Source organism: Stenella coeruleoalba, assembly GCF_951394435.1.
Source record: "Stenella coeruleoalba genome assembly, chromosome: 14".
Taxonomy (NCBI): Eukaryota; Metazoa; Chordata; class Mammalia; order Artiodactyla; family Delphinidae; genus Stenella; species Stenella coeruleoalba.
The window spans coordinates 13,384,430-13,402,831 of NC_137160.1; the positions used below are offsets into that span (position 1 = coordinate 13,384,430).

Genomic DNA, 18,402 nt, shown 5'->3' on the forward strand with positions numbered 1-18,402 from the left:
CTCTTGGAACCATCAATAGACAGATGGGTTGACCTATCTCACTCGTGTTTACCAAGCATTTTCACGTACGTTATCACGTTCATCTTCACGGCAGTTACATGCAATAAATGGTGATGAGATCCCTATTCAATACTAGGCAGTCTGAAACGTGAAAGGCCAAATAACTTGCAAAAATGACCTCTTCAAAACCTAAACCTGACCTCAAATGATTTCTTGAATGAGCATTAAACAGGCCCAATGAACTAAGACATTTAGAAGGGCATTAAAGCCAAATGTTCCCTGGAGCATAGGAAGAACAGAAGGAAACGGACTACCGAGCACCCAGCAGCTCTGCCACCTGTAACATAAACACCCGATTAGGCACTTCCCTTCTGGAGTGACTGTTTACACAGCCTGGATGAAGGTGGCTTGTGTAACAAAGCGCTCTCTGTGAAGAAAGGGAGTGCTGTGACAACACAGTCCTCCATAATGGAAAACACGGTTGATAAAAGTGAAACTCAGTCTGCTTTGAGGGTAGTTCAGGCTTTTTCTGCTTTTCTTAAAAAAAAAAAAAAAAAAATTAAGCTTAATATTTCTCAAGAATAACAAAAATATTAAATATGCTTAAACATCAGCCAATTTAATAGCTTCTATAAAAATGTTTAATTATCCATGGATTCCAGGCTGCACTCTGAAATAAACGAAAAATTACATAACTTAACAAAACTGCAAAATAGCTTTACATCATCCTAACTAAATGTGAAAAAGATTTAAGCAGATTATGGTTGCACGGGAGTTCATGATAACCCAAATTCAAAATATGTATTTTCTCTATTCCCATCCCCAAATCCAATATGGGGAAAATACATATTTTAATGATTTGTGACCCAGAGAAATGCTTCCTTTGGGCTTATCTGTAGCATACCAGATCTTTACAATGTAAGAATTAACAAAACTGCCCCAAATGTGTCTCATACATCAGCTTAATTACTTAACCTTCCTGAACACCAATCAATTTAGAGGTATGGTAATAGAGAATACAGAAAATACTATTATGTATAGACTTCTATTAGGCTTAAAAAAAGAAAAGAAAAGAAAAGAAAACCTACTCCTGAAAACAACTGATGTAACAATCTGGATGGCTGCATCTTAGTGGAAAAGAAAACGCACTGAACGTCATTCTCAAAGAATTTGTGCTCAAGACAATGTGAATTATTTTGCATCATATCCCCTTAATTCAATCACCATAACCTTAAAAATAAGTTATTATTTCCATTTTACAGATCAGAGTGAGGCTCACGGATTTAAGTGTCCTGGTTAATATTACAAAGTAAGTGGCAGAGCTGGAATTTAAGCCTCCAAGTCTAGTGCTATACTAAACATGGCTATCACTCTTCAAGGCTTTGATAGCCTCTACAACACACTTCCTGTCCCCTATCCCATAAAAAAACCCCACAAAAGGTAATTAAAAACAAACGATATATATTACATTAGTTAATTTGCAGAAAAATTAATGGTATATTAACTTACGGTATAAGTGAGATTTTCCCTGAGTTCTCCTTACCTGAGAAAACCACTGCAGAGAAAAATGTAAGTAACTGGAGGAGGATACCCAATAGCTCCCATTTGCTACTAAAATAATCACTGCTTAACTGTGATCTTCTAAAAGCCTCTCCCCAAAGGCATTTATTAAGTGAGCTGTTTGTATTCTTTGCTGCAGCCAAAGCAACCTAAAACTTCCCGTAAGTCATGGCTAGTATACCCTTACTCTAACAGAGAATTAAAAGACGATTAGCTCTACTTCATCCATTTAATATAGCTGATGCTTAAGACACTAGTGAAGAAATACAATTATTCCTAAGCAATGAAGAAGTTACAAGTATGGGTCTGAAAGGTTACTTCCGGGGCCAAAAAAGGCTGCCACAAGAACTCCCCTTTGCCATTCCCAGAGTGCACCATGCAATCCACAGGGTTCTTCGCTCGATCCTTCAACTCCGCCTCGCCCAGCGAAGGCCTAAGGGACACCCCCTTGGAAGCGCGGCCCGTCCTCAGCCCGCTCCCTCGGGGGCGGGCCCAGCGCCAGTCACGTGGGAGGCGCGCGGCCGCCATCTTGCAGGGCGGGCGAGGGGAGGAACCCCGCAGGACCGGCCCCCAGTCGCCGTCCGCCGGTCCGCGGCGGCGCGTGACCGCGCGGCCCTCGGGCGCGAGCCTCGGGCACCTCCCTGCAGACTCGGAGGTGGGCCCTCCCTCCCCCTAGTGCATCGACGGTGCAAGGCCGCGGTACAGCTGGGTTGGACTGCAGTGAACAGGGATTGAAATCAATCCACCCCCATCTGCCGCCTCTAGAGAGCGAGCCTGGGAGCAATAAGATCCGCGGAAATGTCTTCAAGTCCATAACAAGCCACAGCTGAGGGCCTCCGAGTCCACGCCAACAAGCAGAAAGTGTGGGGCAGTAACAATTTAGTGAGACTTAAGTGACTTGTTACGGTAACCCTAAACAACTACTGGAGAAAAAAAGTTCATCACAACACCAACGTCTAGAAATAGCTTTCAGTGTCACCTGTAGTGTGTGTATCCCCTATTATTTATTCCCCCACTTCTACTGATAGCCACAGCACAAGGCACTGCCTGAGAAGTAATGATGTGCTGAAATTAATGGCAGGATGCCCAGCCTCACTCTGTCCACTCTTCCCAGCACTCACTGGTTGCCAGAAAAGGCCACACACTGCAGTCACGATAAAAATTTCATTACTGTGGTTTTCGTGCTTCTCTCTCCTTGTCTAGTCACCTTCCAACACATTATAAGCAAATTTTAAAGGCAAAAAAAAAAAAAAGACTCAGCTTTAAAACCAGAAATCGGTTACCCTTGTTGGAATGATACGAATGGAATATAAACTGCTCCACTGTGGGACATTTTGATTATATCTACACTCTAAGGTTATCTCTACAATATATACTATTACAAGAAAACAATTTTTTTAAAGATATATAAGTACTGCTTCTGAGTTCAGACTTGCTTCTCTAAATTTAATGACGGGTGCAGGATTTTTTTGGAATTATTTTAGTGAGTAGGCTGAAGAGTGGTAAGGGCTTATACCATCAGTATACACAGTTGCATGCTAGTAGTAGACATTGGAAAATATTTCAAGCTCATCAAGAAAATTCTGGATACTAGCGTTACTACATCTGAGTTTGATAAAGTATGTCCTAAAATGTGAGTTAGTCACTTCACAGAAGCCTCGTTATAAAAAGGAGGGGTTCAGCCTAGATTATCCCTAAATCCCTTCCAGCCCCCAAATTCCTTTCATTCTATGGGTGCTGGGTCCACACAGCCATTAGAGAAATACAATGCCCAGTTTAAATTCCAAGGTATTGAACGTCAGCAGATATATAAGTTTAATTAACTTTCAAGCAAGGAGTGAAAAAACTCCCCCTTTCCATCCTGGAGATCACCTAAGTTAACACGGCATCCAAATAAATACTTTTTAAATAGTTGTGAACCACGAAAATAAACTTACTGTACAGGTTTTACTCTAAATAAAAGCTACTACTCCATAAGATTGTGACGCTCAAGGACTTTATATTGGGCCTAGATTATTATTAAATTGCTTTCGTGGCCAAATAAATTAATTTTCTTTAATGTTTGCGACAAATGACTTATCTTAATTCTCGTCTTCTACACTTTGGTGTTTAATAACTTTTTAGAAAACACTTATGCCTCAGTAAAGGACCAACAAACATCCCCGTACTCAAATGTGTAAGCACGGCTCAAACCCGTTAGAAACTAGGACACGCCAGAGGCAAAGAGCATAACCAACCGCCCCAGGAGGGGTTTCTTTACCCAGACAACCAGCGCTACGACTTATCTAATTTGAGTCATTTCGCGGGTCTCCACATCTGACGTTTTTCTGGGAACATCAAGTTCCCTGAGCAGGAGCCAAAGACCCTACGACTCCCTCTAACTCAGGCATACACTGAGCAAAAAGAGCCCCTCTGTATCAAAGACAGGGCCACACGCCGGGAGCGCACCTTTAGGACGCCTCACCGAGGAGCAAGGCAGAGCCTTACAACGTGTGACCAGAGCGCCAGGAGGCAGGAAAGGGAAAGCTCAGCCCAGGGCTGACTGCGGCCAACACACAGGCTCCCCTAGCGCTTCGCCTTTCCCAGCACGTCGAGATGCTCAAAGCCAGAAAGGTCCCGAGACCCTTCATCCGACAGGGGGACGGGGCTGAGCGCTCCATGTTTTCCGTGGCAACTCCGGCACGGAAGAGACTTCTAGAGCATTCTGTTATGGCGGGTACCCGTGTGTGTAGGGGCGGGGGGGTGGGGAGTGCAACTGAGCGGCCCAGCAAAACGCAGATTAGTGCTCTGGGGCTGGGAGCCTGGGCTGGGGATGCCGAGCCACCTGCGCCGGGGTGAGGCTCGGTCAAGGGGCGTCCGAAAGGCAGGCGGGGGAGGCCGCCCCGCGGGCGTAGGGAGGCTGGCGCGCCTTACCTGGGCCCTGGGGCCGGCAAAGTTACACAGCTCCGCCTCCCCGTCTTCGGGGCTCCCGCGGAGCGCGGTGCGGAGCCTCTCCAGGTGCTCCCTCAGGGTGACCCGCTGGTGGAAGGAGAACGCCGGGTGCAGCGAGGCCATGGTGAAGAGCAGCAGCAGTTCCTCCTGGGCCCTGAAGCCCAGCCCGCCGCAGGGCTGGGGCTCGGCGCCGCCGCCTTCCGGGCCGGAGCCGTCCTTCTCGGCGTCCTCCTCGTTGTCGCCGTCCTCGCCGGGCTCGTCCTCCGCGCCGCCCCGCGAGCCGTCGCCCCGGGCCGCGCGCAGGCTCTTAAGCACCGAGTCCACCTGGGGCAGGAGGCGGTGCAGGCGGCCGGCGGCCTCACGGTTCTCGGAACCCAGCAGCGCCAGGTAGACGATGAGGCGCGAGCGCACTGCGGGCTCTCGGAAGTCGGCCAGCGGCCCCGGGTCCGAGAGACCGTTGGCCTTGGCCTCCGAGTCGCGCAGGTAGTGGTAGTCCTTGCGCGCCAGGTCCTCCAGGCACGAGCCGAGGAAGCGCAGCTCCAGCGGGTTGCACAGGTCCAGCAGCCCGCACATGAACTCCAGGCGCTGCGCCGAGCCCAGCACCAGCCCGAACCACTCATACACCCGCTCCTGCTCGCGCAGCGCCGCCGTGGGCCCGCCGCCGCCGCTCGGCATGCCCGCCCCCGCCGCCGATCCGCCAGCAACAGGCTGCCCGAGCCCCCCGGGTGGCGGCGGCGGCGGCGGCGGCAGCGGGGGGCCCCGCGGCGGGCCCGAGAGCGGCGGCGGCGGCGGGGGTCGGCAGTCGCGGCGGCGACGCGGCGGCGCCTTAGCGCCTGGCCGCGCGTCCGCCTCAGGCTCCTCCGCCTCGGGCGGCGGCTCCGCGGGGTGCGACGGCTTCAGCGGCAGCTTCATCCTCAGCATCCTCGGCTAAGGCGGCGCGGACATGCGAGCGGGGGCGGGAGGGAGGGGCCAGGAGGAGGGGCGGGGGCCGAGGCGGCGGTGCGGCCGTCAGGAGCGGGTCCCCTCCATGCCGCCGAGGGAGGGCCGGGGGCGGGTCTCGGCCGGCAAGGGGGGCGGTGGCCAGCCGGCGGGGTCGCTGGCGTAGTCTTCCCGGGCCAGAGGCGGGGCGTGCCCGCAGTGGCTCCTCCCCCTGGGCTCCGCGCCGGCTCTAGGAGCCCGGGTGCGGGTGGGAGCGAGCAAGCGAGCGAGCGTGTCCTCCTTCTGCCTCCCTCTCCCGTCGTCCGCACTGGGCTGTGGCGGCGGTACCTGAGCGGTTCCCTCGCGAACTGGTGCGAACCGATCGGCTGGGAGAAGAGGAGGAGCGGCTAGTCGGGGCGGAGACGCTTGCGGGCTCCACTCAGGCACTTCAGCCAATCAGCAGCCCGAACCAATGGTTGCGTAGATCTCCCCGCCCCCGAGGCCCGCCTCTCTCCGAGAAGCCACGCCCAACTGGCCTTTAGGCGCCTTCCCTCTGGACGGCTTCCGCGCGGTCCTAATGTCTGGTGGTTGTTGCGGGTCGGGGGGAGGACGCTGTGGGACCGTGGGTGGCGGCTAGATGGGCAGGAGCGCGGCGAGGAGGGTGCAAGCCCCACATGTGAGGAGGGAGGTGGGGAATTGCACCTTTTCCAGGGGCCCGAGCACGGCTTGTGACTACCGACTCTGCCCTACCTCCTCACGGGGACCGCCGCCCCAGAGCGCCGCCGGGTTCCCTTCGCGGCCGCGTGGTACGCGTCCCAGGAACCGGGCTTCCTCCGGAGGGAGCGCGCTAACCCGCACTTCTTCGGTTCACAGCCCGGCCGACTGTCTGGAAGTCAGCGACAGGACAGTTCCCACCGCAGCTTTACCGGGATCTCTGTGTCGGCTCTCCGGATTGCGGATCGGGGAACAGGGTGGGGAAGCTGGGCTGCGGCTGTGGGTTGGGGGGCCAGGACACCTCGATCCCGGGCGAGCGCTCACCCGGGGCGCGGGCGGCACGGGTCGACGCTGGGGGCGCAGGGGCGACCCGACCCACGGGAGTTCCACGGCCTCTGGACCGAGGCGGGACGCTCGGGTGTGGACGCCTCTGGCCTAACAGTTGCCTCTGGTCTGTAACGCTCTTTGAAAATTATTTCCACGACAGTTAGCAAAAGCCCTCCAAAGCCCCCATCTTTGGGGGATTATTTTATTTTCTACAAAACGTAATATTTTGAATTCCCATGCCGGGAACAGGCTTTCAACTTTTTTTTTTTAAGTTTTCATTTTTAAGGTTTAAAGACCTCCAAAATCTCTTCCCTCTCTGTTTGCTTTTTTTTTAAATTTATTTATTTTTGTTTGTGTTGGGTCTTCGTTTCTGTGCGAGGGCTTTCTCTAGTTGCGGCAAGTGCGGGCCACTCTTCATCGCGGTGCGCGGGGCTCTCACTATCGCGGCCTCTCTTGTTGCGGAGCACAGGCTCCAAACGCGCAGGCTCAGTAATTGTGGCTCACGGGCCTAGTTGCTCCGCGGCACGTGGGACCCTCCCAGACCAGGGCTCGAACCCGTGTCCCCTGCCTTGGCAGGCAGAGTCTCAACCACTGCGCCACTAGGGAAGCCCCTGTTTGTTGCTTTTTAAAAACCAATGGAGCCTAAGTTTTTACGGTCCCACTGGATCTTTTGAGGGTTAACTTTAAAAAGGTGGGTTTTAAAAAAAATCCTTAATGTTTTAAATTAGGAAGTCCTATTATAGTTATATTGTGGCAGTATGTAAAAAAAGAATCACTTTTTACGAAAGTCTTTCTGAAACTATTTGGACATCTGTTGGGAGAGCATATGCTGAGCCCTCTTTACCCCACAGCTTTATGCCCTAAGAAGCTAATTTATAATTCAGTAAAAGGCTGAACTAAAGCCTAAATCAGTTTCAGTGATAAAATAGGGAGACAACTGTTTTCAACACACTTGAGATTAGTAAAATATATGAAAGCCATTCTTTCCTGTAATTTGCTATTTCCTTGTGTTCTTTTGGTGTGATGTAGAAATCATTACAATCAGGAGAAAACTTTACAAGGACTTTTATTATTACAGTCCTTGCCCCTGTTTGCTGTCAACCTCACCTGCCCTGGAATCTTCTATCCTATCTCATCTGTTCCCACATTTCTGAAGCTTAGGGTGAAATACTTTAGGCAACCAATAATAATCTTGCTAGATACTCACAGGTCCACAGTGAGTCACCCTGTCTAGATGAGGATCGAGGTGATCCAGGCATATGGTCTTCACCTCTTCCTTGGCAACAAGAAGCCATTTGGTATGAACTCCCCACAATACTTGATCCATAAATTTTGGGTCTGAATTCAGATTTGTAATCAATGATGATTACTTTTGTCCTTCTATCTTTCATCCATATTAGAAAATGCAGTGATCAAAGTGATCAAATCACATACATGACACACAGTGATTTAATGATTCTGGTCATCATCCATCAGCTGGATAATTTGCTATTTATGCCCCAGTACATGGTTTCAGAGGTCCCTCTCCATACCGCTACTCATTAGACCAGGCCTCTGTTTTTTTCCACCCCACCCTAAGTGAGAGAGAGAGAACACCTTCAGTTAAGACTAATGTACTACAACAGGGAGGGGCCCAGATGGAAATCCCAAGATGAGGTGTAGGCGTGTTTATTGGAAAAAACTATCCAGATGATTCTAATAAGACATCCTAGCAAGGTATTCCTCCCACCGGACCTACCTATTGGGAACACCTGCTCTAGATTCCCTGGTATTTTATATATTTTCTATATAATCATTCAGATGGGCCAAATAGTATTGCTGTGGTAATGGTGTGTGTGTGTTTGTATCCAGATCTTTCAGAGGAATATATCCTGTAAAAGACATCTTTAAGGACACAAAGTGCTATTGTGTCTTGTCCCTAGATGATACTTATGCATATTCAATATACTTTGTTTTATTTGCCTCTTTAACAATGAAAGATGGTATACCCAGAAGACTGGTTTCAAGTTAAGATTATACTTTGGATTAAGAACCAGCCAGTGTTTGAAGATTGAGGAGACTTTGTAAGCCTTTTGCAGTTGGGTTACTGCAAGAAATTTCACTGAAACCACAATTAATTGGATGGTTCAAGGCAGACTGGTAATGACATCTACTCCATATAAAGGATGCCTAGATACAGCCACGTCTACCTCAGATGATATCCTGCAACAGCTAACCTGATCCGTACCAACAATTTGTTCTCTTAGTCTTTGTGAATGTTGACCTATCTGCCCCCTTCCCCATTATACCTCCCTGTTTCCTCCATTACAATATAAATATCTTAACATCAACGACCATGTTTTATTCACTTTTATATTTTCACATCTGGAACACAGTAGCTGTTACTAAATGTTTGTTAAATAATGAATGAATAACGCTCCAGGGACCAAAAGTAACTGCTAACAGCTCCTGGGATCACCTGAACCCTTTTCACCTCTAGCAGGGAAAAGAAAACATCGGCTCCCAACCTTGCCAGGCTAGTTCTGAGATTTATTCTAACTGAATTGGCTTCGGTTACATGCCTGTTCCTGATCAATCCTGGAGCCAGAGAAGTGGAGGCAGCTTCTTCAGAACTGTGTGGATCCCCCAAAAGAAATCCAGGGCTTTTGGAAGGAAGGGAAACATGGATGCTGGGGAAGCACCCAACATGTGTCCAGTGTCATTGTACTTACAATCTATAGTTTTGATCACTTAAGTTGTCATGGGTTTAAGGTACCTCAAGAACAATTTTTTGTTTAGTTAGGTCACATATTTTCCTTTTGTTACATCATATTTATTTTAAGAGATTAAATATTAAATTGTCTTTAGAGATTACAGTTAAAAATCTGGTCTAAAGGTCTTGCAAACAACACAGGTAAATTGACATACAACTTAAGGGAAAAAATATTGCATATTTAAAATTAAAAGGATAAGTTTTTGTAAGGTTTACAAAAACACCCAATATGACAGATTTGAGATAAAAAGAAATCCTCAGTGTTTATGCTGTGGCAGTATTCTCATTGATCAGCTGGCAGTCCATGATCTCATTGATCAGCTGGCAGTCCATGATCTCACTGATCAGCTGGCAGTCCATGATCTCACTGATCAGCTGGCAGTCCATGATCTCACTGATCAGCTGGCAGTCCATGATCTCATTGATCAGCTGGCAGTCCATGCCCAATACTGGTATATGGCACCTTTTCTGGAAGGCTACCATTGGGTAAAATTCGGAGTCTCCCTGGAGTTATGGTTCCACTTGTCAGAAAGTTTCTTAGGGACTTAGATTGACCAGGCTGCCTGAGTATTCCCACTTATAAATCAAAACTTTTAGAGAAACCCTGAAATCCACCAATCTTTGAGCCCTGTGCGGAAATAAACTTGATTCTGAAGTGGTTTGGTTTGCAAAATCCTCAGGCTTCTGATTTGTGTTAGAAATTAAGGAGCTGGATGACCTTAGGCACTTGTGTGGTTCTTTGGTAGCTTTGCAAATAGACCTTGTACCCAATCGCTCAAAAAGGCAAGGGCTGTCTCTCCCCCACCACCACCCCCCGCCAAAAAAAATCACATGGCCTTCTAGGGACCTGTGGAAAGGTAGAACTGAAGTTCTGGAAGGCTGACTTGCTAGATAGAAAAATAACCTCTGCTCCAGCAGCATCTCTGGAATAGAATTTGCTGAATTCATGTACTTCTTTAAACATATGGTAACATCATATTATTGGTGAGCTGTTGATTGTCAACCCACCTTAAACCCACCATCTCTTACCCTTTCATCTTCATAAAAGAAGCCTCATTTTTTTTTTTCAAGTATCCAGGCTTCTCCCAAAGACCCTGTGTGGCTTGGGGGATACCTTTGCCAGCTCCGTGGATTGAGCAGTAACCCAATCAGGAAAGCCCATACTTCTCTCCAATTGGTTCAGAAACCCAGAATGACTGGGATATATCAAATGGACATACGAGCCAAGAAACTCTATAAAATTGGTACGTGAAGGGGCTCCCACTGGCCAAATCTAGCAGAATTTGAATATCAAAAAGAATAAGATGGAGCCAGTGAATAAAAAAGAATCCAAGTTCATAGGGATTCTCAAAGAAAAAGGGCTGGAGAAGGGTGCATGGAAAGCGCTTCTTTATAGAAGAATGCGAGCTGAAAATTTTAGAAGGAAAGTATCATTTTGCAACCACCAAATGCAATAATTGATCCAGGCATTTTCACCACTGGGTGCAAAGTTGTTGGGAAGCAAAACATTCACAGGTCCTCAAAATAACACCTCACTTAGTTAAAAGGGAGGGATGGTACTTTTACATTAATAAATCTGATGGATACCACCTTAACCATGTGGTCGTGATTAGCATCACCAATAATGAGACAGTCTAACATTCCTCCTCCTGTCATGGATGTCATTGGAAGCACACACTATTTGCAGTATTCTTGCCAAAATGTCTACACTGAATCTAGTCATGGGGAAAGAGACAAAATCTGGATTGGGGACATTATACAAGACGCAGGCCTGAATCAACCAAAATATCAATCTCATAAAAGCAAACACAGGCAGGGGACTGTTGTAGCTTAAAGAAAACTAAAGAGACACGACAACCAAATGCAATTCATGATCTATGATTGGATCCTGGGTTTAAAAAACTCTAAAAGACATTTTGGGAATAATTAGGTAAATTTGAATATGGACTTCTTATTTGATATGGTTACTGTATCAATGCTAACTTTCTTGGGTGAGAATGACATCATGATTGTATAGAAAAATGTTTTCAGTTGGTTCATGCCAAAGTACTGAACGTTGAAATGTCATGATATCTACAATTTTATCTTTTATTATATAGAGAGAAATAAAGCAAATGTGACAAAATATTAACAGTAGACAAATCTAGATGAAGGGTATATGCGTGAACATTGTACAATTTCACCTTTCTTTAGGTGCGATTTTTTTTTTTTCAAAATAAAGTGGGAAAAAATGGCGATTGCAAATACACATCCACAGGATGAGTAAAAAAATAAAATTTGTTAATTTAGGAATGGAGTTGAGCACATTTAAAGTCGCTTTTTAAAAACTATTTATTTATTTATTTGGCTGTGCCAGGTCTTAGTTGTAACACACAGGATCTTCATTGCTGCATGCGGGATCTTTTAGTTGTGGCACACGGGATCTAGTTTCCTGACCAGGGATTGAACCTGGGCCCCCTGCATTGGGAGCTCGGAGTCTTAACCACTGCACCAGCAGGGAAGTCCCTAAAGTTGCTTAATTAACTGGTTTTGTCAATGGGACAAAACATTAATCAAAGTCCCCTTAAAACTATATATAAAATAGAATAATAAGATTTGTAAAAGGAACACAAGCCTAATGGAGAATGGGTTTTCTGAATTTGTTACCTCAATATATTGACCTTTCAAGATATTAGAGAGTAAAGCTGGTTAGAATCAACTTGAAATGGCTTGCAGAGTTATAAGGTGTCCCAAGAGTCAGTTTGTCAATGCATTCTGAAGGAAACCTGGGCCACAGCCAAATGCAAGCAAGGTCATCCTCAGACGGAAATGTTCCTAAAGAAGAGTGCAAAATCAGACTTCCCTGGTGGTGCAGTGGTTAAGAATCCACCTGCCAATTAATCTTCGTAACATTCTATAAAATGGTATATGCCATTTTATAGATGAGAAAAGCGAGACTAAAAGGTTAAGCTATTTTCCCAAGGTCTCATGCTAGAAGGTGACTGATACGTTTCAAACCCTGATTGGCCACCCTACACTGTTTTCAACCATTATACCATCTAGATAATGAATAATTTACCACGTGTTTCCTGACTATAAAAGCCACACACAGTCACTATTAAAATTTTGATTAATAAAAAACATTTGATTAAAATTAAAATTTTTAAGTAAGCCATAATTCCACTGCCTAGAGGTAACTTATACAATTTATTTCCAATATTTTCCTGTGATTGTATGTGTTTGAGTATGCACACATATATGTGTGTATATTTGTGCAGGGTATATATATTATACACTGTAGTTTTGTGGGTGCTACATTTTTAACTTAAGACTATGTTGATTTCTTAATTTTAATTTTGGATTGTTTATTGCTAGTGTATGGAAATACAATTGATTTTTGTATGTTGATCTTGCAGTTTGCACCTTGCTGACTTGTTCATTCTACTAGTTGTGTGAGTGTTTGTGTATGTGTGTGTTTTAAGATTTTTTACGTACAGGATCATGAGTCTGAATAAAGACAAGTTTTATTTTTCCTTTCTGATCAGTATGCCTTTTTTTTCTTCCCTGTCTGCACTGGCTAGAATTTCTAGCACCATGTTGAATAGAAGTGGTGAGAGTAGACATCCTTACCTTATTCCCAACTTAGTGGGGAAAAAATTCAGACTTTCATTGCTGAGTATGATGTTAGTTGTACATTTTTCATAAATGCCCTTTAATAGACTGCAGAGGTCCCTTTCTAGTCCTAGTTTGCTGAGAGTTTTTATCATAAATAGGTATTGGATTTTGTCCTATACTTTTTCTGGGTCTTTTGAGGTGATAATGTGGTGTATGCACTTTATTCTATTATATGGTGTATTATATTAAATGATATTTAGATGTTGAACCAACCTTACACTCCTGGGATAAATCCCACTTGGTCATAATGTATCATTCTTTTTATATGTTACTGGATGCTGGCCTGGTCTGGCAGCTGTCTCTCATCACTTACTCTGCCTCTCCATGAAGCTGAGGAAAGGGGTGGCTGGGAGCAGCCCCAGGCTAAAATGCCACCAACTTCCACTGATCTCACTGAAGTTCAATAGTTGTCTCAGATAAATTCTTCTCAACTTTTTGTATTTACAGAGTACTGAGATGGTTGTTTTTGATAATTTTGTCCAATTTTATTGTTGCTGTTTGGGGAAAAGATTTGCTGTGCTTCTCCCTCAGTCATTTGGGTAATCCTGCCCCTGCCTTACCCCCTGCCCCCCCCCAGTTCTTTCTATAGGGATACAATACACATCCCTAACTTTCATTCCACTTTATTTAATGTTTCTACTTCATACAAAATGTAGAAACCTTGTTATATATAGGTTGATTTACTACTGCTTAGGTTCCTATATAGGTTCCTTTGTTGTGGAATATGTAGGTTCATTTACCACTTAGAGACTGTAAACATCCCTACCTCCTGTCCTTTACACTGTGTTATCATATATCTACACACATGTACAAACAACTTTCAGGATTTAGATTAAATAACTAGTAAGCCCCCTTTCACTCAAAATAAGACAAATGCTTTTAGCAGAGAAAAAAAGTTATAACAAAAACTCTTTACATGTGTCCTGCATCTATAAATAGCACGTCTTTGCCTATAGTTTAAAATTCTTCAAAGAGGAAAGAATGCCTTTATATTTTAGGAACTAGTGCCTAGAATAGTAGCTCTAATTCTTTCACTGTATAAAAGGTGCAGAAGGTTATTTGGGGCAAAGGTATTGTGTGCAGAGTGAGTGATCTGTGTATATTTGTAACACCTTTGCTCTCATGCAATCTCACAGAACTGAACTGACATATCTTTTACACCAGGAGAGAATCAGTATCAGTATCCAGTATTTTGCAACAATGTGATCACTAATCATTAATATCCCTTAGGCTGTTCAGGAAATGGTATATTTTCTATTCCAGACTATTCTAGTTTATAGCAACACAATTGAGGAAAAGTTTTCAGGGTGTGTTTTTTGCTTTGTTGTGTTTATTTTTTTGAGGACAAACAGTTTATTTTTCAGTTCTATCTTTTAGAATGTATTTTTCCCCTAGCCCTAAAAATCACCTCTTGGTGAGGTGTACTGTTAATTTTATCCTATGTGTATGTTCACATGCCTCTGTGTATACCACAGTTGTCTGTTTAAGAAAGTTAATTTTTAGTGATCAGAGAGCACGTTTATCTAACTTGCCAAAAATAGGCACATTAGACTTCCGTTTCATTCCTTGTCTGTAATGTTTCTTACATCCTCCTAATTCTTCTAAAACTTAACCACTCTCAAGGACCAATGTCAAATCTTCACTCTTTCAGGAACTCTCCCATTGCTATCCCACCTGGAAATGGTCTTTTTTTCCTTCCTTCATTTATTTGTTTAGCAAATATGTATTGAGTACCTACTCTTTGTAAGACACTGATTATGTGACAGAAGATAGGTAAAAGTTATCTGTATCAAAGTTATCTGTGTATCTGTATGCACATTGTAGATATATGTTTCTAAATCTTATTTTCTCAGTTGAATTGTGAGTTGCCTGGGGCTGCACCCTCCATCTTATTATTTATTGCATTCCTCATAAAATTTAGCAGAGTGACTTCTATTAAGACTTAAAGGAAAAGTTTAATTTGTATGATGATTATATTTGCACTCTTTCTTTAAATATACTTAAGTATGCAAGACATAAATAGCTCTAATATTTAGTTACACCATTTAATCATTCCACAAAAAATATTCTAATACGGGTATGGAACTAAACTTTAAAGTTGATGAAAACTCAGTCCCCTCTTCACATCTATATAATCACTCCTACCTGGCACTCCCCTCCCCCCAATTATTTTCCCAGGCTCTGTAAGAATGTTGTGTGTGTGCGTTTAAACATATAAATATAAGGCATTAAATAAACCTGGTCTCTGTCAGATTCCCATCTGGTGTGCCGGAGTGTAGGACCCCATAGAAAAAGCACTGTCCTAGGAATTAGAACATATAGCTTCTAATCCTTCACTCTTTTCTACTTCCTCCTTTGAAAAATATAGAATATGGGAGATATTGGGCTGAGCTAAGATCTCTTCTAGCTCTAAAATCAGATGAGCTTATGTGGACTGACTTCTTTGAGTACAAATCAGGAGATGGAACATCAGAATTTAGTGTACAAATGTAGGTTACATCACTTGTAAATTTTAGCCTACTGTCTCCTCATTTCCTTTTATGGCAAACCTTCTTTGTAAATCCTGTTTTCCCAGTCTCGAAGGCCCTCCTCATCTCATCTGTGTTTATCTAGGTCTTACCATCCTTCAGTGTCAGATTCCACCACTGCCAGAGGAATAGAACTCACCTGTCTCCCCAGGCATTCCAGTCCCCACGAGTCTCATCTCCCTCTGAACTGTGGGGGCCCTTACCACCCAGTTCAGCAATGCTGTTTTCCCCCAATTATTTCTATATGTAATTCTTGTCTATCCTATGGGACACAGACCACATTCTATACTCCTCTTTAGGCCTCCACGTCACACAAATAAACTGATTAAAGCTTGATTTTTAAATTCAAATACGGTCACAGTAGTGAACTGCTAAAAACCTTTCAGAGGCATAAGTAAAATAAAGGACATTTTTGTATAAATTAGATGTGTGGGAAACTTCTTTTAAGGGAATATTTGCTTCAAATAACTTTAAGTAACTGATTTTGCTAGGAGCCTTGATGCTAAATAGGTTAGAGTGTAAACTGCTACAATCATTTCGTAAACAACGTGACACTATGTGTCAAGGATCTTAAAACTTTTTGTACCATTTAGTATAGGTTCCAGAACCCCCTTGGATACAAATCTGAGGATGCTCAGGTCCCTTGTATACAATGGCACAGTATTTGCCTATAACCTATGCATATCCTCTCGTATACTTTAAGTCATCTCTGGATTACTTATAATACCTAATGCAATGTAAATACCGTGTAAATAATTGTCAGCCTATGGAAAATTCAAGTTCTGCTTTTTGGAACTTTCTGAAATTTATTTCTTCCAAATATTTTTGATCCGAGGTTGGTTGAATTGTGTATGCAGAACACACAGATACGGAATGCCTGACTAATATACCTATTTCTGGGAATGATTCCTAAGGAAATAATTCTAAAAAACAAACAAAAGAAAACAAACAAAAACACAAACTTTATATGCAAACATGTCCATAACAGGATAATTTGTAATATTAATGTCCAAAAATAAGTGAATGGCAAATGCATTATATTCAAATGAGAGAATATTACATAACCATTACAAAAATGGGGTTGGTAAAATGTGTACCAACACAGGGAAATGCTATAATATAACGTTAAGGGAAAAAAATCAGGGTATAAAATTTTACAAGTAGTATGGTCAAGATAATACGCCAAAAATATGAGTAGAAAAAAGAAATGGAGAAGAATACCTGAAAATGTTAAGAGGAGTTATCTTTAATGGTGAAATTACAATTTGAATTTTTTTCTCCTTCTCCTTTCATCCGTTTTCCAAATTTTCAAAATGGGGCATATATTAATTTTGGAAAGGAAAACCATGTACTTTCAACTACAGGGTCATTGGACTTCCCAGGTGGCACAGTGGTTAAGAATCTGCCTGCCAATGCAGGGAACACGGGTTCGAGCCCTGGTCCGGGAAGATCCCACATGCCTCGGAGCAACTAAGCCCGAGCGCCACAACTACTGAGCCTGAACCCGCGAACCACAGCTACTGAAGCCCGCGCGGCTAGAGCCCGTGCTCTGCAGCAAGAGAAGCCACTGCAACGAGAAGCCCGTGCACGATAACAAAGAGTAGCCCCCACTTGCCGCAACTAGAGAAAGCCCGTGCACAGCAATGAAGACCCAACGCAACCAAAAATAATAATAATTAGTTAATTAATTTAAAAAATACAGGATCATCAAGGATTCAAGTTTCAAGCAGAAATTTTTTAGAGTTTAAATATCTTAATGATTTAGTGTCTGAAGTATGTGTTGGTTATCTAAATAGAAGTTCAATCTTTCTTTTCCCTAAGTGCTGTCAAGTCTGAAGAGCTTTCTAACCACTTGGTCACTATTTCGAGTCCTTTCCTCACACTTTCCAGTTCATATTGTCCCATGGAGTCCTTGGCCTGTTTGGCTTTGACAGATTTGAGAATAAGCTGTGAATGACGAGGCTCACAGGCTCCTTTCCTCCACTTTACGGCCAGAATATCAGCAAGTTCAGGAAGTTCTCAATCAGTCCTTTTTCTGGCAAAGGCAGAAATCCTGGATATGGTTCATTCACAATAGGCTGATTAGGGTGTCAGAGATTCCTGGTGGCCTTTTCATATCCAGCAATGTATAGATGGGTAAGTTAAGCCATGGATGCATAGATACCGAAGCAGCTACTGGGAAACTTTATGGTAATAATAAAGTAGATGCATTTTGCTTAGTGCTAGAGTAAATACACATGATGCTAACCTTTAAATCTGTTTAAACTTCTTGTTTAGGAATATCTGCCATAGAATAACTTGTGTATCTTAATCAGGTTCAAGGGCACAAATGAACAATTATAATAAACAGGATCAGATAAAACCACTAAAAAGGGAAAGAGAATATCCTGAGAACAGAAATGAAACTTAAATGATAGAAAGAAAATGAAATGAAACTGAAACTTAGCCAGCAAAGCTATTTGAAAAAAAAAGTCCTGATCTTAACAGAGTTCTAGCAGGTAACTATATATTATCCAGTATTACCAAGAGTAAAGATGTCTTAAGTTTTCCTAAGTTACATTTAGACTCAAAATGAAACATGTATCCAGCTGTGTGATCTTGCTGAAGTTACTTAACCTCTGAGTCTCAGTTTACTCATCTGTGAAAATAGGGATAACAGTACACGTCGGCCTAGATTCAATATAGACTCTCAGGGTTTTAAGGGGACTTAGAGACCACCAGGCCTGACCCCCTCCATTGATTCAGGGCCTCAGTCTTGCCATGCTTCCTCCCAGCCCCCTCACATTCAGGGCCCATCTCTCCTGTTCCTATTGTGAGTTCTAGAGGCAGCCGAGGTTTCTGTTGGGCCCACTGAAGTTCTCAGGCAAACTGAGTGCCAAGCAATGTGAGGGAGGGGGTGAGAGGGGAAAGGCTGGGAGGACATTAAACTGATCTGGCTTCGGAAGGTGGCTCTGGGGGGACAGCTGAGTGGTCCCAGGCAGCTTGGACAGGATACAACATTCATTGTTGTCAGAGAGG

The 18,402-nt window shown here is 43.9% G+C and overlaps 2 protein-coding genes across 3 annotated transcripts in view; both read right to left on the reverse strand.

Annotated features, from left to right (window-relative positions):
- The window catches only part of ZCCHC2 (zinc finger CCHC-type containing 2), a 52,994-nt gene extending 47,479 nt beyond the window's left edge, over positions 1 to 5,515 (reverse strand). For both annotated transcript variants that reach the window (XM_079942092.1, XM_079942091.1), the window contains exon 1: positions 4,474 to 5,515. In XM_079942092.1, the coding sequence (XP_079798218.1) occupies positions 4,474 to 5,412 (939 nt within the window). In that variant the 5' untranslated portion in view covers positions 5,413 to 5,515. The remainder of the gene's footprint in view (positions 1 to 4,473) is intronic.
- Positions 1 to 18,402, reverse strand: part of TNFRSF11A (TNF receptor superfamily member 11a) — a 163,989-nt gene that overhangs the window by 7,974 nt on the left and 137,613 nt on the right. The window lies entirely within an intron of this gene.